General features: G+C 32.7%; 2 protein-coding genes and 1 long non-coding RNA gene across 6 annotated transcripts; all 3 read right to left on the bottom strand.

Moving 5' to 3' along the window:
• Positions 1-1,713: 1,713 nt before the first annotated feature.
• Positions 1,714-11,051, bottom strand: LOC115724836 (uncharacterized). 2 transcript variants are annotated; one of them, XM_030654190.2, is made up of 17 exons: positions 10,630-11,040; positions 10,317-10,384; positions 9,776-9,931; positions 9,244-9,411; positions 8,565-8,715; positions 7,422-7,451; positions 6,976-7,055; positions 6,357-6,629; positions 6,144-6,287; positions 5,288-5,422; positions 5,104-5,202; positions 4,078-4,134; positions 2,924-3,128; positions 2,679-2,797; positions 2,410-2,478; positions 2,200-2,298; positions 1,714-2,119 (listed from the first exon to the last, which is right to left on the bottom strand). In XM_030654190.2, exons 1-17 carry the CDS (start codon positions 10,751-10,753, stop codon positions 1,880-1,882), a joined length of 2,217 nt encoding a protein of 738 aa, XP_030510050.1. In that variant the 5' UTR covers positions 10,754-11,040; the 3' UTR covers positions 1,714-1,879. The 2 variants fall into 2 exon arrangements, with proteins under 2 accessions (XP_030510050.1, XP_030510051.1); XM_030654191.2 differs by lacking the exon at positions 7,422-7,451 and having other exon boundaries at positions 10,630-11,051.
• Positions 11,052-15,482: 4,431 nt separating this feature from the next.
• On the bottom strand, positions 15,483-17,263 carry LOC133039070 (uncharacterized). Of its 2 annotated transcripts, none has more exons than XR_009688600.1 (2): positions 17,019-17,263; positions 15,483-15,745 (listed from the first exon to the last, which is right to left on the bottom strand). It is a non-coding gene; the product is annotated as an uncharacterized LOC133039070 (long non-coding RNA). The 2 variants fall into 2 exon arrangements; XR_009688599.1 differs by lacking the exon at positions 17,019-17,263 and adding an exon at positions 16,251-16,671.
• A 3,934-nt stretch (positions 17,264-21,197) lies between these two features.
• LOC115724843 (probable glycosyltransferase At3g42180) lies at positions 21,198-23,265 on the bottom strand. Of its 2 annotated transcripts, XM_030654202.2 has the most exons (4): positions 22,859-23,265; positions 22,590-22,756; positions 22,110-22,473; positions 21,198-21,982 (listed from the first exon to the last, which is right to left on the bottom strand). In XM_030654202.2, exons 1-4 carry the CDS (start codon positions 23,102-23,104, stop codon positions 21,326-21,328), a joined length of 1,434 nt encoding a protein of 477 aa, XP_030510062.1. In that variant the 5' UTR covers positions 23,105-23,265; the 3' UTR covers positions 21,198-21,325. The 2 variants fall into 2 exon arrangements, with proteins under 2 accessions (XP_030510062.1, XP_030510063.1); XM_030654203.2 differs by lacking the exon at positions 22,859-23,265 and having other exon boundaries at positions 22,110-22,481; positions 22,590-22,730.
• Between the last annotated feature and the right edge of the window lie 903 nt (positions 23,266-24,168).

The following is a 24,168-nucleotide window of genomic DNA, read 5'->3' as shown; positions in this document are numbered from 1 at the left end:
AAATTAAAGTCAGGACATTAGTTTTATGCAAATTAAACTGGATATCTGGTTGAATTTTAGTTTCGTAGTAGTTTTTCTACACTTTTTTTTTCATGAATTCGAAATAGCCCCTGTTTTGATTGATTCTGGTCGTCTTCTCAGGTGAAGTCGCCAGAATTAATGGTGGTTTTCTTTCTAGTTGAATTTTTGTTTCGGTTGCGTTGGGTTGCTGCGTGATTGCGGGATAGTTGCCCAGGAAGCATGAATCCTGGGTTGAAGGTGTGTGTAAGTGGCATTTGTGTAAAGAAATTTATTTGAGCTGTATATTTGTTTATTTGGCCAGCTGGAAATATTTTTGTACTATTATTACTTTTTTTGGTTAAAACTGTAAAAAGTCCTTCATATACCTTTTTGCTATTTTGAAAGATAATTAGTTATCGTATAATATAATACAATTCAATTAACTTAATTTTAAAATGAATGTTAACTAAAATTTTTTTTAAAAAAAAAAAAAACAGTTAGGAGTGTTCATAAAATAGTCGATCCAACTCAATCCACACGATCCAAGCCAATCTAATCCGTAAAGTGCGAATATCTGCACTTGTGCGGATTGGATGTTGATTGACATGTAAAAGTAACCGATTCAATCCAATCCACACATATTTATAATAAAAATTAAAAAAAAAATTATATATACAAATAATATTTTAATGTTAAAAAATAATTATTTAAAAGTCTTAATACATATAATACAATTATAGATCAAATGGATATTATATTTTTATATATAATTATTTTCTCTACATATAATTTAAAACAAAACTAAATATTTCTTTCTATACATACAATCTTTTTTTCTTTCTTTGAATTTGTTATTTGTTATTTTATTTATTGTTAGAGACATAAAATTACAATAATTTGTATTATTTTATTGCTAGTTATGTGGAAAAAAAAAATATATATTTTTTATAAATATTAAATAATTTAATATTAAAAAGTAATCAATCCAATTTGCACTTTTGCAGATTGAATTAGATTTGAGCTATTGTGCAGATTAAATTGGATCCAAAAAATGAATTTCTCACTTAATGTGAATCAGATTTACTATGAGCAAAACAGTGCGGATTGAATTGGATGAACACCCATAAAAATAATAAATAATCAATATATTAATAATCAAATAGTTTCTTTTTTGAAAATAACAAAAAAAAAACATGTTTCCTACATTTTAATATATTCACACTAAAAAATAGAAAATAGATCGCAATAGGATTTTTAAGTTCATCCGAGTAACAACGTGGTCAGAAATAATTTTTAAAATTTGTGAAAAAAGAGCTAGGAAAGAGAGAAAGAGAATAACTTCTAAAAAATAAAAGAGAGAAAGAAACAATAAATAAAAATTGAAACATGCCAAAACAAATAAAAATATTATTGAAACTTAACTAAATTATTTTTTACAATTAAATCAAAAACATATTATTTTAGATAATTTCAAAAAATAAAAAAAAAAACCCCTTTCTTTTAGAAGATATATATTTAACACATCCAAATTTAAAAAACATAAAAATGCCAAAAAAAGAATGACAGCTGGAACTTGAGATGGCATACGAGGTATTATACGATGTGAAGTGTGAACAACACTCAACATCGAGCTGGAATCGCTATCACGGGTGTATACATACACCTACTTATTCTCTTTCAAAATTAAAAAAAAAAAAATATTTGTAATAAAACTAATATGAAAACTAATATGGTTTTATTATACTATTATTGCAATTACAATTAATGTAATAAAAATTGACGTCTTTAACAAATATTGATACTGAAAGAGCCGTAACAAGACTCTATCTGTATCTTTAATGCATTGCAAAATTGTTGAGATCATTATTAAAAGACACCATCAAGATCTCTTAACTACTGCGGTAGCAAAGTAAGGATGGTGGTTGAACTCAAAAGAAACCTTTAGAGAAGGGTCAAGAGTTCCAACCCGGCAAATCACATTCAACGCGATACTATTGTGCTCCGCTACTTGCTCTAACTTTCTAAGTTCGGCTAATTTGTCCGGTTCATTTGAGAAACTACTCTTCACCTCTTTTGCCATCCTCAGAGCATCCTTGAAGCAATTGTACATAAGCAGGTTCTGAACAAGAAGAAGAAAAAACCAGTAAGTCTCCCAGAGGATCGCATAAACAATATGAAGATTGCTTGTGGATTACTCACCGAGAAGCGAGCGTAGGTTGTGGATTCTTGAAATGAAGGGTATGCAATGTGATCAGGAATGCTTGCTTTTTGTAAAAGCTCGAAATGTTGAATAAATCTCTGGAATAACAAGTTCAAACTTAAGCTTAGGGAGACAAAAGATCTTTATAAGAATCCAACCAACGGAACTTCCAGCAGCCCAAATAGCTGAAGAGGAAAATAAAATCATACCTCATACTCGGTATTAAAAGGGCTTCGAATCTCGAAAATTCTTTGTTCATTCCTAAGAGCAGCAAGCATCTGAAAATATTGGATTGAATAAGAGTGTTTTAATTGAGTGTAGGGCTCAAGATATAATAAACCAAATCATCTACCAATGATAGAGGGTAGAGGGATCTTTTCGGTCAATTGGCTACTGTCAGTGACTCGGTGTCACTGTTAAATGGTGGAAGTGGTGTTGAATGTCCTATCTAGGAAACATATTAATCAAGCACATTTACCATAGTGAGCCCTTCAGCCAAACATATTTGACACTGCAGAAACAAAACCGCTGGTGGGATTTGATATTCTTTCGACACATCTTTTGAAGTATCCCTTTTTTTCTTTCCTCTCCTTTTACCTGATTAGCAGAGGTACAAAAATTCAAAACATGGCAAAATTTGTAGTAACATAACCATCAAATATGAAAGTCTATACAAATGTGCATTTGCTCAGAGAAGGTTAGAATTTTTAATGGCACACTTACCAGACCCACTGGTGACTGCCATCTTAAGATGAGTTTTTTCTGCAAGCTTAACCAGTACAACATATAAATACCAATACACCATGCAATATTCATTGGGGGAATATAACTCTAACTCGAAACCCAAAATTAGAAACCGAGAAGCTATCCAGTATGTTTGCTCTTCCACCCAAATGAGGATATGTTGAAATATTTTCACCCATGAATTCTGTGGAATGCCAAAACAATTTAATCACAAGAGCAATCATATGTCTTAAATCTATTCAGAAAGACTAAAAATAAAAACTTCCAAGATTAAGAGTGCTAAGCACAAGTCAATGTAACCCAGTGAATTTCATACTCTACCATCTAAGTGATCTGACCCGCCAAAGAGGAACTCTGATCCTTAAAAGGGGGCGTTCATACATAAATATTTACGAATTGCACGCAAAGTCCTTAAAACTCTGAACAGGCATGCCTGTGTTATCCCTTTTCATTGATATTTTCTTAGGTATATTCCTTTTTGATTTATTTAGAGGAAATTGTCTTAGGGAAGACATACCTGAATCAATCAAAAGGGTAAAACAAACCTTGATTAGTTTACCAGTACTCTTTCTTCCTATTACCGGGAATAACGAAAAAGGTTATCTGTAAGAATAATGTACATAGGTTGACTTTTGATTGATTCAAAATTTACATGATAAAAGAATTCTTATAATGTTGGTTTAGAATGGAGACTAAGCTGATTTTACTCCTAAAGTTCATCAACAGTTTAATCTCCCATCATTTAGAGAATTTTAGGTTGTAGCCCCTAGATCGGTGCCACATCTCACTAAACTGTAAGTGAATAATCTACCTCCAAACTTCCACTGCTACCAAATAAGAAAATAATTAATAAGTTCCCTAAATGTGTAACGAACAAGATCATTGTGTGAATGTATTAATGACCCCACAAGAGCTAATAATCCATATTTGTCACTACCGTGAATAAAATCTTTAATTCAAATGTTAGGGCAAAAGTATGGCATTTGGTTTTAATATAAATAATCTCATCAAAGCTTTTACATTTTAAATGGGATGTATGCGTATCTAATGTTGTTGAGAATTTTGTTAACGTTACGGCAATCGCTAAATAGTAATAGCAATGCAAAGCATGGAAGTGGATATCATTGACATACCTCTTCATTCAACATGCTTGCATTTTCACCGCACTCCTTTTTGAAAACCATCTCTAGCTGCAAAGCCGGCAAGAAAACTAACATAGTTAACAAATAAATTTAATACAAATTAAGGCAGAAAAGTTACTTGTCAAATTAATACAGCAAGAAACAGCTTAAAAAAATGGTTTCCCTGGCAGAGACCAAAAGTTACATGTCATTTTGCTCATAGTCAATTACACTGATAATTAAGTTTCCCATTTAAGATGATAGTAAATCACCATGTCTGTTCATTACATGAGCAGTCCAAGCATGGAATAAAGAAATAAAGATGGAAGTTTCTTCTGAAAACAAAGCAAACTAATTTTTCTAAAAAAGGATTCTATTGTCCCTAAACTAAGAGCAATCCACGAGTCTGAAATAGGATAGGAAACAAACTTCTACACTCCTGAAACACAATTAGAGCCTTGGAACAGTTAAGGGATGTATTGAAATTTTGTTGTTCATATTCAGTAAAATAAAGAGTTTCCTTTATTAAATATGAAATGTAAAAAAAAAAGTACAGCACCCATCTTTTTTTTTTTTTTTTGAAAAAAAGAGGAGAGGCCAAACTTCTACACTTCTTTTGTTTTCTGCTTTTTGCTTTGCTGCTTTTTGCAATCCACAATTATTTCTTACCATCCTATACCGCTGTAACCCAAAGAACACACACCCGTCTTAGGATTGTAACTCCCGTTTTGTTCTCACCCCACTCCCAGACACCCCCTTAAATCCAAAGCAATGGAAATAGCCTCTTGTTATGATAGTTTAGCACCCTTACTGAATCTAATTTTTAATAAATAGAAATTTCTCCTAGTTTAAATTCATATGTTACCCTAAAGGAAAAAACAATTAAATAACAACAACAACAACAACAAGTGATAAAGGTTGCTCACAATAAGATGAATACTCCCTTTTCCTGAAAATTTGAATGACTTTCAGAAAAATGAAACCAAATATAAATAACATCCCAAGAGATAGAATTTTGCAAACTCTATTAGAACAGACCTGTAAGTATATTACACGCCAATCTTGCATAATCTTCCCAAGCTTACGCCTTTGCCAAGCACTATTGGTACAAATAATTTTGAGGAGATTGATCACTAACTGCACAATTGGTACAAAGATTTAGTGGCATGAATTAGAAGAACATTCTTTCACCTTGAGAGACAGAAAATTCACTGCCTGTCACCTGTCCCAATTGTATAACGAATTCATTTTTTTGAATATCATGGTTCTTTGTAGCTTCAGGCAATGCTGCAGCTCTAGTAATAACAGCAAAGATAGGATCCCGACCATGGAGTTTCGCATCTTGAACCAGAAGAAGCTGATCAGAAGTAAAAGGGATTGAGAAACTATGATTATAATAATTAGAGAACACTTTAGCAAAATAATAATAATAATTAGAGAACTAAACAATAATACTAAAGGTTTTAGAAGAAAAAAATGAGTAATTGGCGGCGAAACCCTCTTATGTTTTAATTTTATACACAACCCCCTAATATTTTATTTTGTGGCAAAAACTTCACTTTTCTTTGCAAAGTTGAGGCACCAGTTTAAATACCAATTGGATTGTCACTGTGTACACTTGCGTATACGTGTCATGTATTCATTGGTTTCGAGGTTTCACTGTCACGTGTACAAAGGTGTACACATGACAATCCCAGTTGACATTTAACAATAAATATCACTTTTTTTTTATTTACTCTTTGCAACTAATTAATATTGTTTATATTAGTTTAAAGCTTTTTAGCTTTTTATTTACTTATTTACTATTTTTTTTCTTTACTTTCAATAAGTATTAAATGATTTTGTTGACTTTTTAAGTTAATTTGCACCAAATGCATTAGAGTACAATTGCAAAAATTAGGCCAAATATCGCATTGGCTCATTTTTTTAGCCAAATTCAGCACAAAGTTTGCACCAGGGGAAATGGTGTAAATGTTCAATGTTTACAATTCAAAATAAATATAAAGTCACTTCAAATTTAGCACAAATTTTGCACCATGAAGTCCAACACGAAAGAAAAAAGTTCATCAAAATCTGACCTGCAGATGAGACCTGGCAACTAGATCTGGTTGAGTTTTTTGAAATTGAACCACAAAGTGCAATACACTGTCTAAAGATGGGTCCAATGAATACGAACATATAATGTCAAGATCGTGAAAAAGTTTCATAAAATATTTGACAGCCTGCATTAAAAAAATGAGAAGTTAAGAAAGAAAACAACATAGAAGTAAAAGCAACTATTTAAGCCTTACCTCTTTCCAGCTAAGAATTTTAATAGCACGTGGTGGTGTAGGGGCAGCCAACCTACAATTTAAACTAGCATCAAACCCAATCGGTTGACAACCAGAAGCAGTAGTTTTATCTTCTAAACCATCATCGGAAGCTCCTGAAGCACTAAATCGAAGGAATTCCGAGGAAGAAAGGATGCTTTGTAACTCTGATATGCAGGAGGCTATATGTTTTCTCGCCAACTCCAAGCCTCTCCCTTGTGGACGCCTCATACATGTAAGAACATGATAAAAATGCTGAAAGCAAATAAAAGGATGGTGACTGATCTTGAATTAAACTTATCACAAAAGGAAAATTATTTATGGACACGTATAAGCAAAACGGTTAATGCTGGCTTGTCTCTGAGCTAAATTCTACAATAACATTTAACATGGAAAACAATAATATAAATTATATGATTTGTACCAACAAATTCTTATTAATGTATGTACCACATGATGAAAAATTTTCTTTTGAGTATGGTTGTACCCAGAAACAATGCACAGACGAGAATCTGAATTTTTACATAGCCAATATGAAAATATATATATTTATATACATGCTATGCTGAGAACATTTAATAAGAATAACACAGGCTAAAACCTTACGAAGGCGTAAGCGGCACAACAAAGCTTTGCAATAGCCTTCTTCCAGATCGACAATAGTTTGTAATGGCTCTATATCTGCATCCAAAATTAGGATATAACAAGGAGATGTTAAACACCATGAGGTCTGAGAATGTAGAGTGCAGTAAACAAAAAGAAAAGCTATTGTTCATTCCACAATATCAAAGTAACAAGGAATAAGTTATACTTTAAAACATCTCAAAGTAAATGTAGGCAGTTCGGGAAATAATTTTACTTGGTGACATGAGAAATATTAATATTCTCATTATCAACCTAAGGTTCATGAGTTGAGAAGTTCACTTCCTCTTTTTCTTCTCCTTATTTGTTTTGCCCATTGATGGCATTCGTCCTTGCATGAGACGATTGATTATGTTGGAAAACTCGAGTATATAGACTATTTGTTCAAATGGCATTTCCACTTACCAGTCAGCAGATCACTCATCATGTATGTGACTGTAGACAAAAAAGAATTAATCAGGAGAATATCTTCTCCTTAGTTTTCAGGAACTTTCTAGGAATAGATTATACAATTATTTCCTTGTATTAGTTCAGATTCTCCTAGCTGATCAACTATGTATTCTATAACTACATATACCCTAAGTTCAATATCAATAAAGAAAATATGTTTAGGTATCCCACAGGAAGTTTATTCTATACCTACTCAAAGACACTAGGATGAGGGATGAGTGGGTGCCTGTTGACACACCAGTTCGTCTTAATGTGAAACTGGGTAATGGTGAGGAAGGAGTTGATAAAACTCGATATAAAAAATTGGTTGGGGGACTAATTTAGTTATCTTATCCAAGGCCCGACATTGCTTTTGTTGTGGATTGGTGAGCCACTTTATGCATTCTCCCAAAAAGGTTCACATGGATGCAGTCTATCTATAGGATCCTTCGGAGTCAATTGGTGAGCCAATTGTTGTAGTCGGAGAAAAATTGAGGCCAAATTCAGAGCAATAGCAAATGAAGTATGTGAGGTGATTTTTCTACATCAAATTATGGAGGAGCTAAACCTACCTGTGTCTTCCAATGAAACTTTACCGTATTGCTAAAATTCCAATCCAACATGACCAAACAAAGCATGTAGAGATTGATCATCATTTCATCAAGAAACGAGGCATGTTCCATTTGTTTGCCCTTCGTACTAACATCTTTAGAGACGAATAACATTTTCACAAAGGGATTGTTCAAACCACGTGTTGAATTTTGTATTAGCAAGTTGTCCTTATTTTTCAAGAAACTTTCTAGGAATAGACTGTACCGTTCCTTGTATAGTTCAAATTCTCCAAGTTGTTAGTCAACTATGTATTCTATAAATAACTACGTACATTCTCAGTTCAATATCAATGAAGAAAATATTCTTCCTCCAAACTATTAGTGACTAAATGATTTTCCTTCATTATCAATACTCATCTTTGTAGGTATTTTATGTGACCCACTTTTAGACCCTTTTTATTTCTTTTTTTCTTTATGTATATATATATATATATAATTATTGATTTAGAAATACATAGAGAAAAAAAAAAAAAAGGTGTAGTAATAATTGACCATTTTCAATGTCTACCTTCTAACACTTTTCTTCTAGAAGATGGTGCTTTGCAAGCACGCAATTGACGACATAGTGTTTCTTCAACAGCATTTAGCACAGTTAAGCACTTATCATCTCCATCCCCATTCAAAGGAAGGCCATAACTCATTGTAAAAAGGTCCTCTTCCTACCATAGATGTTAAATCATTATCAGAACTGTAACCATATCGTTTCATCTGAAGATATGATCAGATAAAGTTTCCTGCATAAAGTTTATATAATAATAATAACTTTATAATGCAGCTAAATTTAGTGGCATCTCACAGTCGAAAATAAATGATACTTTTCTACACTTATAGAAAATGAAGCCCTTGCTTCAAAAAAAAAAAGTGAAGCCCTTTATAAAGCCCCCAGTGTAGATTTTTTACCATCACTCTATCAGCCCTAGGAACTACGTATTGAAAATAGTCATAACTACAAGTATCAACTCATTAACTAACTCTTCTCAATCTTCCCCAAGATATACTCAGGGCAGATAATTTTGAAAACATGCATTTATTTTATCTTCATAAACTTTCTACTTTCCTAATTATTGGAACTAAACAAGTAATAACTAATAAGATACTGAAGTAGTGGTGAGATGTAAATTAGCTAGCCTAAGGCAATCCCTAAAGTCTAAACAGCATATACCAAAAAAGTTATGGGAATACTTTACTTCATGTGTGCGTGCATTAGAAACAACTGAAATAACTTCCTTGCAGGTTGCTCGTATGACTCTGCAAAAGGAATGCAACAACGCATGTGAAGATGTCCTATCAGGCCTCAAAAGATATATGCAAGAGAAAACAGTTTGCGACAATGAATGACCCTTGTGCCATGTTGCCTGCCATGAAAACAGTAATTTAGATGAAAAAAAAAACACACACACACACAATGACTTTTATATATACATAAATTTACACATTTCTTTGTACTTTATGTAATAATGTTTTAGTATAAAAGACAACATGCTATGTTTATTAGATTATAGTTTTCTTCAAAAGTGAAGAAACATATTACAAAGTTAAAAAAGTTATCTAGTGAAAGAAGAGTGATAAAACTTATCAAGGTTCCTTGATACCTCAAGACAACGGTATAATAGGAATTAGACAGAATAACATCTCATGATTAAAGGCATCAGCTAAAGCAGCATTGATTTTGCCATGAATAATAACACCAATTGAGAAAGGAATGTTTAAAATAAATACCTCGCAAGCAAGAAGATGGTCCATGATATCAATAGTGCATCGAACATCAATAGTTTTATCAAAACTAATCGGAATTGGTGCAACACCATCCTCAATTGCTTCCTCAACAGAGTAGTATTTACATACCATGCCAGAATCCATCTTTGGGTCCATTATCTAACATGAAAAAATTCATTTAAAAGACCATATTTATATTTCCATAGAAAAAATAAAAGTGCAATCACAAATGCATTGTTTGTTAGCAAGGCCATGCAATTCTTTACATAATTGTCAACTGTGCCAGACCAAATTAAAACAAACTAAACTTTTAAAAAGTTTGAAAATGACACATTGCACCAAACCATGAAGAAATTTTCATTATAGAGTAGTGAATTATACAATTGTCTCCTGTAAGTAGGTTCGATCATCTCCATGAAAACAATGACACAATTTTCCATAAACAAATTTATGAAGCCACAAAAGTAATTTCCAAAAGAAGCTCCAAAGTTTCAATAAAGATCAAACAAGGGACACAAAGATTAATTGAGAATGTTATGCATACCTCCAGAGCAGACATGGCGGCAAAAAGATTGAAGTTATCTCCATGAATGAGCTCGCCGTCTTCAAGATCTGCAAACATTAATTTTAAAAACTGAAAAAGGTTTCTTTGCATTTTTTATAGTTTAGAATTTGTTCGTTTATCAGATTAACAGAATCTAATACAATAAAAACAACTGATTATTGACGATGAATTCCCATCCAAATTCTCTTTTCCTCTAATTTCTTGCGAACCAAACATGCAATACCATCAGCAGAGAAGCAAAGAATTGAACAAAAGAGAGGAGAGGGAAGAAGATTAAAAGAAAACAACTAACCTCTACAGGCGGCGTCAAGCAGGGGAGAGACGTCAGCCCAAACAGAGTTCTCGCCGGACGGAATCGTGGAGGAGCGTTGTCCGCCAGGCCCAGCGAAAGCTTCATGAGTAGCCTTGGCGTCCATGGATACCGAGTCTGATCGGAGAGAAGTAAAGGGTGTGTTCCTCTCCGCTGGCTGGACCGCCGCGTCTGTGGTTCTTGGGAGAGAAAAGAATGAGCTTGAGTTGAGCAAAAGATGAGAGTGAAAATGAAGATAAATCCGAACAAGAGAAGGAAGAAAGGTGTGTGGTTGCGTTAATGGAGGTTTAGGGCAATGCCATTAGCGGACCACACTCTCTGCTTCGTTAAGGGGTCGGATCACATATGTTGGTTTTCATGTCCTCTGTGTCTTGTTTTGTGTGTCTGCTTACTCAAGTGAATAAACGACTCGTCGTTTAACAATATATAGTTTTTAAAAGAGTAATTTGCGGCATAAATACCTAAGTTTTATGCCGAGTAGCAGATAAATACCTAAGTCGTATTTTTGGCGGTAAAAATACCTTCCGTCACTAGTGTGGAACTTCCGTAGGTACCTGACCGTTATGTGCCAAGTTAGTGTCCACATGTCATTCTTTAATTAGTCCACGTCATTTAATTTTAAATTTTTATTTGTAAATCAATTTAAAAATTAAAAATAAAACAAAAATAGTTTTAAAATAAAATAAAATAATAAATATTTAATATTCATATTTATATTTTAATTAAATTAAAATAAAATAATTCATTAATTAAAACTCAAAACCTAAAACTAATTCACAAACACCAGTAATCTTGCCCTTTTCTTCTTCGTCCCCTTCATCGTCCTCTTCTTCTTCCTTGCCTTTTCTTCTTGCTGAAAAACCAGTAATCTTGTCTACATCTCTATCCCATTTCTCTATCAAAAACCCTAATTTATTTTCCCCATTTTTCACAGAGAACTTAAGCCGGAGAACGTTCTGCTCGACTCCATAGGGAACCTCAAGCTCGCTGATTTCGGCTCTGCTGAGTGGCTTAACGAGGATGGCTTGGTCGAATGGGTGGTGGGTACGCCGTATTATGTGGCGCCGGAGGTTCTTTTGGGCAGAGAGTACAACGAGATTTTCCAGTCTGTTTTGAGGGGAAACTTGAGGTTTCTGACGAGGATTTTCCGGTCGGGTTCTCCATCGGCTAAGGATCTGTTGAGAAAGATGATCTGTAAGGATTCTTCCAGAAGATTAACTGTTGAACAGGCACTAAGTTTCTTTCTTTTTTGCATTTTTGGTTTTAATTTCTTATCTAAGGTTGATATTTTCTTGAATCTAAATATGGGTATCAACCTCACTTTAGTGTATAAAGATTGTTCTGAAATTACTCTTTGAACCTTGAAATTTTTATGTTGGTTTTCTGTGACTAATCTCTGTTTTAGGTTTACCACAGAGTGAGCACATTAATGATACATCCCCAATAAGATGCATGAGATTAGTTATCGTAGGATAATGATATTCATAGACTAATGGCATGAGGAGTGATTTAACAAATTTTCAAGTTAGGTTTGTACTTACAGTAATGTATAATTGTTCATTGTCAAAAGTATTTTCCTGAGTTTTTTTTATTATTACTCAAGTTTTTCTGGGTTTTTTTGGTGGTTCAATTTTTGTTGTCAATTTGATTTTGCTAGATAGATGTTGGTGAGTGATGAGGTTTTCGACCGCATTTGATGTTGCTACAGGTAGATCTGAGTAACAAAAATTTGAGGAAGAACAATGGATGAATTTGAATTGGGGTTAGAAATTTTCTGGGTTCAGGAGCAATGGATGATTATTTTTTTTTTTTTATTTGGGCAATGGATGAATTTGAATGTATATTAAATGTGTTTAATTTTATTTAAGTATGTAATTTAGTTTTTTTTTTTTTTTAATAAATTATGTTTAATTGTAATATAATTTTTACATTTTTTAATGATTTTTTTTAATATTAAAAATACTTTTTAAATGTTTAAATTAATTTTTTAAATAAAATATATAAATTAAATGATGTGGACTAATCAAAGAATGACATGTGGACACTAACCTGGCACATAACGGCCAGGTACCTACGGAAGTTCCACACTAGTGACGGAAGGTATTTTTACCGCCAAAAATACGACTTAGGTATTTATCTGCTACTCGGCATAAAACTTAGGTATTTATGCCGCAAATTACTCTTTTTAAAATTACTATTGATCCTTAGTACTTTTCTTTTCGGATTTTTATGGTTTTTCTTTGAGTTTAAGTATGTAATTTTTAGTGATTTGGTTATGTCCGAACCCTAAGCTCTTAGAAGTTATTTTCTTGGCCAATTTTAGGTTGTTTGGTGCTTAGTTGAGCTGGTTTTGGTGGCTAAGTGAGTGGTTGAACAAGTTTGACTTCAAGAACTCAAACTTGGTTCAATAATAGCATTTTTTGATTTTGTGTGTTTTACTGGTTGTTATTACTTGGGTTTTATTTATTGATGCGTAAATAGGTGTTCTGGAACTTGGTTTCAAGTTTGGGGATGGTTTTAGCTCGAATTGAGACTTGGTATTTTTTTGCAGTAGAAAACGGCAGACCGTGACTGGCAGATTATCGAGAAAAACGGCCTACCATTTTTTCTAGCAGTTTTCTAAAGTCTCGTTTTTTCATGTTTCCTCAATATTTAAGACATTGTCATGCTACTTATCGATAGAGAAACTTCTAATTTTTAGTTTAGGTCCTCGTAAAGGTTTTAGCAAGTTGTTTACCCATTTTGCGTGACTGTGATATAGAGACTCCGTTCAGCGCATAAATTTCTATTCACGTTAACCGACACACTTAAATCAGAAAATAAAGTAATATTAGTATAAAATGTGTATGTGTATTATATGAATGTAGTATTATGTGATTTATATACTAGCAACACTAGTAAGGTTACAGTACTGAGTGTATTGGTACAGTATATGATGTCTAAGGGTACGACACAGTCTTACCAACAATAGTACGGGAAGAGTACGTAGTGCATGTGGTATAACAGTCAGTGGTACTCGGGGTACGATTCAGCCCTACCAACACCAGTACGGGACAAATATCTAGTGCATGTAGTACAGAGGTCGTACTTCTGTTAAGAACGTTCTTGATGCATCTGAAGCCTTTTAAATAGGTGTATGGCCGCCTAGATACAAGTTGTTATTATGTTATAAGTTTTGTGCTTTTGTTACTTAGTTTGTCGACTCACAGTTACTGTTTACATGTGTAGGTAAAGGAAAGGCGAAGGTTGAGCACCAGTGAGTCAAATGCTTGAGGAGATTGTACATATCAGGATTGTTAGACTTGGAGAGTTTGGTCTCGGGACGACTTGCGCCTTTATTTTGTAGTCGCAGAGCAATGAAGCAACATATTTACAAAATGTATTCTGAATGGTTATAAACTTTTAAGACGGGATCCCGACTTTTATGTACGGTTGTAAATTTATAAAAGTTTAAAGTTTAATTAAAAGTTTAAATTTGACATGATTTTCAAGAAATCCTTTGATTAGCAAAGGCATGCACAATAATTAGAAAATTATTGTAGCGTGCCTAAATAAGTAAGGCATTACAATTTAGTACCAGAGTTGCCAAGTTATTTACCAAAAACCATCAAGATATGTATAATCATCGTTAGAGACAAGCTCAACTTACGGTTCAGTAAGCCTTTACTTGTTTGGTGATTTATTTGGTTAGAAAAGCATGATAGGAAGCATGTTAGTAATATATTAATTGAATAATGTGTTGCCTAAAATCCTATGTATGCAGTAATTTAATTGTACATGATCGTTGTTTGACCTACTTGACTTATGGGTTCACAGGCTAAGTCATATATTAAGGACGCCCAGTGAAATACAAGGAGTCAGGGTAATACGGTTGAGACTGGAGATAGTTGGGGAGGTCGTTATCCTCTAAATCTTTGTGGACGCGGCAAAGGCCGTGGTAGATTTCAAGGAAGTGGTTATGAAAATCCATTACAGGCTCCTCAAGATTGGGAGAAAAGGTTTGTAAAAATGCAAGCCCAAATTAATTAGCAAGATGAAGAGATCCAGAGCCTGAGACAGTAGGGTCCTCCTGCTATGCCTCCCCAGCAAATGACATTCGCTTTGGTTCTAGTGGTGCCAGCAGAATAAGATGTTGCTAGTAACCGCATCGATCCTTTGTATGAGAAATTCCGCAAATAAATGCCTCCAACTTTTCTAGGAGGTCCTAATGTCATGAAGGCAGAACAATGGCTGAAAGTGATTGAAAGGATCCTGAATTTTATGGGTGTCACCGGAAATGACTGGGTGACCTGTGCCACGTTTCAATTCTAGGGGGACACCCTCGTGTGGTGGGAATTGGTGTCCCTCACATGGGACGTCACTACAATGACCTGGGAAGAGTTCCAAGATCTGTTTAATGCTAAATATTACAATGAGGCAATTTGTAGTGCTAAGAGAAAGGAGTACATTGAGTTGGTTTAGGGAGAGACCATGTTAGTGACAGAGTATACAACTAAGTTTGATCGACTTGCCAAGTTGGCTTCAGGTATAGTACCTACAGATTTTAGAAAGAAAGAAAAATATTTGGCAGGTTTGAATGCCAAGATTAGACATGATTTGATCATCACTAAAAACGACACAACAACCTATGCTGAGATGGTTGAGAAGGCTCTTCGAGTCGAAAGTGAAATTAAATTTCTACAGGAGCCTCAAGGGACTCCAAGTGTTGGTAGGATTACCACTTTTCTTACTCCTAGTTTTGGTAGGGATGGTGGTTGTAACACCCTAAATAATTAGGCACGTTACCCAAAATACTTATGAAACCGTAATCCCCTAAATGGGATCACTAATTAAAATAGCACAGAATTTAAACTCTTATAATAAACAAAATGAAAATAAAACTTGTAATAATTTAAACTTTACAGCAATTGGGATCCCAAAAATATTTACAAACTTTATTACAAGTCTCTTTCTGTTAGCCGGCCTAAGCGGCAAAATAGAGTTTAAAAAATTCAACACTGGTAGACCCTCAACCCGCTTGGTCTGATATGGCCCGGACATGTACATTCTTTACCCAACTCCTGAACTCATGGCTGATCAACTAATGCCTTACCCTTTCCTGCACAGTAGAGCACCCGTGAGCCAAGCCCAGCAAGACAGTATAAATCACAACAATAATAATAAGCTCATCATGCTATTTAAAATAATATGCCATTCACTTATGTGTGTGTGACACAGACTTGCATCTTGCATTTACATACCCATTTATGTCTACGTGGCGTAGACCTATGTGTTGCGCCAACACATTTGTTTATATCTACGTGGCGTAGATCAACATGTTGCTCTCACACGTCTAAATACATTAAGGCCTTAGAATTGGTTCATCTCGGTTATGCTTACCGAGTCCAACCTGATTATGCCTTAAACGCATAATCCTTGAATCTCATTACATATAACATGGCATGGCATTTTCACACACACATATATCACTAGGGTAATAACCCTAGGCAACTAGACCGTTCCTATTAGGGTAATAACCCTAATCTCCGTTATTAAACAATCATGCATATCACTTTCAATATAAGCGCCACTATGCATACTCTATGTGCTAACCACTGTCTTACCTGTTGTCCTGCAATATCAGAGATTCCGAATCCCCGGGTGCTCTTGATCAGGTGCCGGTAATTCTAGTCACACAATCCGGGAGTTCACAACTAGGGTTAACCCCTAATTTCACATTCATAAAATATTCACATGACATTTAAAATTTAGATATTCAGATAGAGCTCGAAAAGAGCTTTCCAACGGTATATAGAACTCCCAAATCGGAATCCGAATCACAAAGTTATGGCTATTTGAAGTTTGCAAAAGGATCTGCCCAGAAAGAAATGGGCGCGCCGCGACACCTGGGTTTAAAACCCAGAAAAATCAGCAATAAACCACGAATTTCAGCCCTTAAATCACATCCAAACAACCGAATTCATAACCAAAACTCCCAAACCATAAAATAGATTTTTAATCATCATACAAAGAGTTTAAAACACATACTTCATGCATAAAATTCACAATTAAACTCAAAAATCAGATTGCACTAACAACCTAAAAATCAAGCTTAGCTTAGCAACTTCAAGCTCTTAAACAAGAGCTTCAACTCCAACAAATCAAACAATTTCCAACAGCAAAAACCCCATAAAAACACATGATTCCAAGCTAGAAATACCCTATAGTCTTACTCCATGCTCAACAAACATGAATGATGCAATTTCTCACTCAATTCACCAAATTCCACATCAAAACCATGAACATGCAACATTAAGAACAAAACAGCTTAAAACATGCTTTTCATAAATAATTTGAGCAAGGAATCCAAAGTTAAAAACTGTAAAAACTACCTCAAATCCTTGCACACTCAAGCCTCAAGCTTCCAACACAATTTTCTCAACAATCAAGCTTCAATTCTACTAGTTTCTCCCAAATTCAAGTTGAAAAACTAAGAGAGGGTTTTGAGAGAGAGAGGGGTCGAGTAAGAGAGAGAAACAACTAGAAATTTCATTTACTTTCCTCAAAAATTAATTTTTGTCAAACATAGTAATTAAAGGTCAAAAGACCAAAATGCTCTTAGGGCCAATGCACACTTATTCACCCACACAAGGGTATTTATGACATTTCATACACATTTAATTCCAAATAAATTTCATATTATTAAATATCAAATAAAATGCCAATTAATTCAATCTAATTGCATTCCGGGCCCGAACCCAGTTCGACTCGAAATACCCGGTTGTGACTATACCTCGCCAACCTATCAGAACACACCTGAAAAGACAACACATGCATACTCTATAATAATATAGTTCTATTAAGCACGTAATTAAATTAATTTCATCAATTTACCCTTCTCGGGTCATAATTACTAAAATGCTCCTGGCTCACCAACGGGGTCTTAACATATTATAAATTAATTAAATTCACATATATTGAACTATATAATAATATAATTCCTCACTTATTCATAATTATCTAATTAGAGTTTTGCTAATCCATTTCTTAATTCTAGGGTATTACAGTGGTGATTCCAATATTAATCAAAAGAGGAAGACTCTTCTGGCATTAGGTGGCTCGGGTCACAGTAAGAGGTTCTATGGGAACCAAGGTAGAGGTGGATGCAGACTTATTCCCAGTACCATCTTCAATTGTTTGAATTGGCTCAATATATTAGTCCAAATCAATTTAAACTTCCTTTAATAATTTTGTTATTTAAATACACTAAATTTATTATTTAAACCACTAAATTTTAATTTTAAAAAATAAAAAATAATAGACGATCTCCTTATAAAGTTTTGATATTAAAAGTAATAATTAAAAATTATTGCACATATTATTAAAATGAAAGTTGCATTAAAAATCTATTTATCTAAACCTAAATAGATTATTAGCGATTTTTTTTTTTTTTACTATTTTGTTTATTTTTAATTAAAAAACTATTTATTTATAAAATATCTATCTAAACCAAATGTATTTATTTATTTATTTATTATGTAAATATTTGAAAAAGAAAATCTATATACCTATCACATAATATTTCTTTTGTGATGACAGCGATTAGGGGTGTTCATTGAATCACATCCAATGGATTTGGACCCATTCGATCCAATCCAATTGTTTATTGGATATTAAATTTTACCATCCGATCCAATCATTGAGCCATCCGATCCGATCCGATCCAATAGATGAATTGGATTGTGTCGGTTCCATCCATTGGATGCTTTAATTGGTTTTTTATTGGATTGGATTGGATCCATCCAATGGATCAAATGGATAAATCCAATCCATTTTAGCCATAATTTCATTCAAAAGAAAAAAATATATGAAAAAACATAATTTAAAGCCTAACAATCCAATAATAAACAATAATTTAATTCAAATTCAACCTAATTTTCATAATCCCATAATAAAAATATAACAAAAATCTAACTTAATAAGCAAAAGTCTTAATAAACAAGTCCAATACATCAAATGCAAATATTATATAAAATATTAAATCAATGTGTGCAGGTGCACAGTAAAACCTATTAATAATTAATATATTTTTTAAAACAAAATAATTAAATATATAAAATTATAAATATTAAATATGATTGGATGGACATTGGATGATATTGGATTGGATCGGTTCGGTTATCCATTGGATCGAATGTCTCATCCAACATCCAATCCGATCCAATTGGATTTTTAAAATTTGCATCCGATCCGATCCAATTATGATTAGATATCTGATTCTATTGGATCGGTTGGGATTGGATCGGTCGGTTGGGATTGGATTGGATAACTTTCTACACACCCCTAACAACAATTTTCTCAATTGTCTTTTTTTTTTTTTTTAATTGTATTTTGTGTGAGGATTTTTTAACTTTTAATTTTTTCTGTAACGCTTGAAGAAATCTCTTTAAATAAAAATATTTAAAACTTACCATTTGAATTTAAATTTGATTAGATGCATTTCTATCTGTTTTCTCATTATTAATTAATAAATTTGAAGGATAATAACGATTATAAGTAAGATAGAGTAATAATAGCAACTTTTGATGTAGTGGCAACTACTACAAGTGAGATACGACGATAACAACGATTTTAAAATTGATGAATTTTATATAGATTTATCAATTTTTATGTATATTTTTTCAAACTATATATATTTTGAAAATTAAGGTGTCGTTTGGTTGGAGGTAATGAAATAGAAAGGAAATAATTTGCATTCTGTTTCTTTGTTTGGTTGCATTTTAAAGTATTGGAATGACATTCCAATGACTATTCCATTTTAAAAAGGAAGGAAAAATCATTCCAATGTAACAAGAGAAAAAAATTAATGATTTTTTTTATATATTTTAAAATTTATTTCATTCCATTCCTATTCCTTTTCACATTCCCATTTCTATTCCTATATTTTCATTCCTCCCAACCAAACGCCACCTATACTAATGTATATCTATAATAAATTAATTAATTAAAAAATTAGCATTTATTCAGTTCTAAATAATTAGAATAATTATAACTTTATAATATAATTTTGTTTTATCTTATTAAGAGTAAAAAAAAAAATTAAAGTTTAATAGAATAATTACTCATACTATTAAAAAAATATACAAAAAATATCAAAATTCGAAATACAAAATTTAATATAATTTTATGATTCTGCACGCGAAGCACGATTTATTTTATAGTTATCATTAACTTTAAGCCAAGTCCCAAAACTTGGCATTTTATTCCTAGTACCATCTTAATTGTTTGAATTGGCTCCGAACACACCCAAGCCTCATGTCCCAATCGACCACAGTTAAAGCACATAAAGGGTAAGGATCGTACCTCAAAGGGAGCCAAATCTTGCAACCATCACTAGGGAAAAGAAACCCCGGACAAAGAGGTTTAAAAATGTCACACCATACTTTGAATGTAAAGAATCCCTTTGCCACAATTCTAGAAATGTCAACCTTTTGAACCTCGATGATGTCCCCTGCCAAGCTCGCCAAACGTTCCAGATTTTTTTGGGTAATGGAGCGAGGAGGAAGATGAAGAATACGCCCACTAATCAGAAATCTGATTAAAACAATCTCCCAATTGAGTGGCATTTGATCCATCTTTCCAAGATTAGAGTACCATTGTTGAGAAACCAATGATTCTTGGTTAAAATTCTGTTCATGTCCAAAGTTGATTGAAAGGAGAAGACTAAGAACATTGAGTCCTTAGTGATGAGTTTAATCTCAACTCCCCAATTCTTGTTTGAAATCCCCCAAACTCGATCAAGAATCGTCTTCAGAAGAGAACGACTCATTGAACGATTGGAGAACAGACGACCAATCGCACAAAGCTTTTCAACCTCGGCACCCCATCTTCATTAATTTCCCATCCATCTTCATCCAAATCGAAAGGTTATGAGTTCTTGAAAGCAGGTCGTCCATGGCGATTTCAGGCGTGTTAGGCATCCTTTCAGGAAGGCTCTTCTCGCAAGAGAGTATGTTTGAGTGTGCCCACGTTGTTTATTATTTTTCTTATCTTATTAAGAGTAAAAAAAATGAAAGTTTGATAGAATAATTACTCATACTATTAAAAAATATAAAAACAAATATTAAAATTTGAAATACAAAATTTGATATAAATTTATAATTCTGCACATGAACCACGGTTTGTTTTCTAGTTATCATATATATGCATGCACGATTCTTACTTATAAACTACTTTGGGATTTCTCTACTAATTATTTATTTTTGAACAAATAATATTTTTAAAAATTCTCAATCAATTTATTCAAAAAAAAAAAAAATCTCAATCAAATAAGATGAAATAAGCGTTTGTTTTTCAATATTTCTTGATATGAGGAGTATAAATTACAAATTCATATTGCAATCAAACTTGTATTTTCAAAAATAATTATCACATGTGTTTTTAATTCATACAATGAACTCCTCAAAAAATGATCTTTGTTATACAATGTGCACGATTTTAAATTGATCTCTTCTTCAAATGTTAAATTCTTCTAAACTTTTCGAAGTTGCATTTCAATTTGGATGGTACTAGGAGCTCCAAATAAAAAGTATCTTCTCCATTCACTTTTAAAATTTCCATTATACAATTGTATATATACAACACATATGTACTGCACACACAAAACAAAAATAACAAAAACAAAAAAAAAAGTTGAGATTCAAAGTTTAAAGTCGAGCCTTCTCAACCAAATGGAGTGAAGCACCATATGAATCATATCAAATGGTTGGGCTGGCCGGTTCAACACAAAATGTCTCTTAACCTTAGATACTCTCTTGTATAATTTTAGGTACTTCTCATTTGGAACAGCTTGTAAGATTTTCTTAATGTCTGGTATCTTTGAGATTGGGATTTCAATGGAAAATTGGCTCCAATCAAGAACATCACTAAATGGTAAAGAGTAACTCTGAGATAGAATCACTGGGACACACCCTGCATTTATAGCCTCCACCACTCTTGGGCTTGCCACTTCGTGTCCACTTGGGCACAAGCAAAACTTACTTTGGCCCATTAATTTGTGATAGTTTTGGGATCCAGTGAGCATCTCGTGGACTTGGACATCATTGTCTTTGTCCTTCCAGTGTTTGAGCAAGATCTTTCTTATACCTCCATGCACCCTGCCTGCAAAGAAGGCTAGAATTGGGCGGTTGTTTGGGCCTTGGCCTGCTTTTGGTGGGCCTAGTTTTCCAACTGGAAGTTTGATTTCAGGCAGTGAAACATCTCTGCTGGGCTTAAATCCTTCTGAAGTGTTGGCATTGCATAAAACTCTCATGAAGTTTTTGTATAGGTCAGGCTTGCCACCTGAAATTTGTGGTCCCTAAATATAGGAATAAAGTAGACAATACATTATTCAGATTGGAATCTTTTTCTGAACTACCCCAATAATCTCACTACTGAAGTACACAAAAAGTAAAAAAAAAAAGACAGAAATTAGAAAAACTCACCCAATCATGGCAAGAAACCATGAAATGATCAGCACCATTGCTTCTATTCCAATAAGAATACTTATTGGCTAGAACACCAACATAGTCATTCACAAGTCTATGTAGACGATCTGGTTTGTAATCATCTTCAGTAATTCTTGGCTTGTAAACGTAGTGAATGATGTTAGCCACACTAAATGGCAGAAAAAATGTGTGAGCCTCCTCTGGATTTCTTGCCCAAAATGGGCTCTTTTTACTCTCTATTTCATCTATGAATTGTCCTTCAATCCCATATATGTTGTTCACTGGTCCCATGTGGAATATTGGGTTCTCTCCTTCCTTATAGCTCCATACTTTGAATCTTTTCACCATCTCTATGTGACTCCTATTTTTCTTCCATAAATAATTATCAATTTTAATATAAAAAAAAACAGCTCTAAATTTTAACACTGATTTATGTTTCTGAAATGATTAAGAAGAGAGTACTATGTATATACTTACTGATGAAAAGCATATGGGTTTCTGTAAATGGAACCTCTTGGCACAAAGCTCTCATTTTTATAAGACTTAAAACTTTTAGACACAGTAGCTTTATGAATAGCTAGTCGAGCCTGACCCAAATCATATTCAATTCTCTCCAACCTTCTCTTCTTTTTGCTCTTGATAATCTGCTCAAAAAGCACACAACAAAAGATGGTGTGTTAACCAAAGATCAAACCATAAATGAAACAAAATATATTCACAAAAAGTAATTCTCCAATAATGCTTACTTTTTCACCACCCAAAGTACCATGACTATAAGTAGTACTATTGAGTGGAGTAGTAGTACTACTAGTACTGGTACTAAGAGTATTATTAATTGAATAACTATAATTGAGAGGAGCATATAAAGAGTGAATGATTAGCTGGGTTTGGTTTAAAGATAAGTTATGATTTAGAAAAAGAAGAAGAAAAAGAAGAAAAGGTGAAACTAATAGTAACAAAATTGAGGAGATGCTTAAGGGTGAGGTGCCCATGGTGTGTGTCGGCCGGAGTAAGTAGTTGGCTAAATGGTTAATTCATTTTTTTCTTAGTGTTGAGATCTCACCATCAAAGAAAGAAAGACTGACAAGAAATTGATCAAACCACATGGTTTATTGTGGGGGTTTGCAATAAATGATAACGTATTTAGCCCACATTTTTACTTATATTAGTTTTTAAATAATTTTGGCATTATTTTAATTCTAAGTTTGTCCATATCTCTTTTCATGGGGAGTTGATGTCAGTTTTTTTTTTCTTTTTTTTAATAATAATATTAATTAATTAATAAATACACTTTGTTTTAGTGAAATGTCATGTATGTCTAGTATGTCTAGTCTATTAATAAAATTTCAAATCATAATTATAATTTCTTAAAAGTTATGTAATGCAATATGAAAAAAAAAATTAGACACTAGGGTTTAGCTATAATCTTACCTCAAATATGACTAATAATAATTATTGGAAAATTTTATTCACACTCCAAAATTTTTTAAAGACATCCTATTTTAATAATTTTCATTTTATATAAAATTTATATCTTTATTTATGCTAATTTTTTTTTTAACTTTTTTCTTCTAATTCATATTCTTAAAAAAATATATTTATCAAACAAAAATAAATTATATTTTAAATATTATGATAAAAAAATTAAAATAAAAAATTATATGATTTTTTTTTAAAAAAAAAATAAAAATATATATACATAAGTTAGAAAAAATTATAAAAATAAAATCAAAATAAGTATTGAAATTAACATAAAATAATGTAAGAGAAAAAATAAAAAAAAATATTAAGAGTAATTTTTAAAAATTAGATAAGTTTATAATTTTTCTTAATAATAGGGTGTGCATATAATTTTATGGTGTGCAAATAGAACTCTCTTAATAATTTAATTAATTATAACTATACCTCAGAAGATAGAAATATATATCTTTTTACAAAGAAGAAATATACCTGGAAAAATAAACCTAGTGTGTTATATAAATAAATTAGTAATATTTTTATTCGTTGTAAGTCACTTTGAAAACATCTCACTTCTCAGTAGTTTGAATATGACTAA

Source organism: Cannabis sativa, chromosome 6 (genome assembly GCF_029168945.1).
Source record: "Cannabis sativa cultivar Pink pepper isolate KNU-18-1 chromosome 6, ASM2916894v1, whole genome shotgun sequence".
Lineage (NCBI taxonomy): Eukaryota > Viridiplantae > Streptophyta > Magnoliopsida > Rosales > Cannabaceae > Cannabis > Cannabis sativa.
The sequence above is the reverse complement of the archived record's forward strand: the minus strand, read 5'-3'. Positions and strand labels throughout refer to the sequence as shown.

Coding starts and splice junctions, on each gene's coding strand:
- LOC115724843 (XM_030654202.2), bottom strand. CDS start 23,104: ATGGGCACCTCACCCTTAAGCATCTCCTCAATTTTGTTACTATTAGTT. Junction 22,757..22,858: donor GTACTTTGGGTGGTGAAAAA/GTAAGCATTATT, acceptor CTTTTTGAGCAG/ATTATCAAGAGCAAAAAGAA. Junction 21,983..22,109: donor TGGTTTCTTGCCATGATTGG/GTGAGTTTTTCT, acceptor TCCTATATTTAG/GGACCACAAATTTCAGGTGG.
- LOC115724836 (XM_030654190.2), bottom strand. CDS start 10,753: ATGGACGCCAAGGCTACTCATGAAGCTTTCGCTGGGCCTGGCGGACAA. Junction 6,630..6,975: donor GCCGCTTACGCCTTCGTAAG/GTTTTAGCCTGT, acceptor ATTTGCTTTCAG/CATTTTTATCATGTTCTTAC. Junction 4,135..5,103: donor GGCGTGTAATATACTTACAG/GTCTGTTCTAAT, acceptor CCGGCTTTGCAG/CTAGAGATGGTTTTCAAAAA.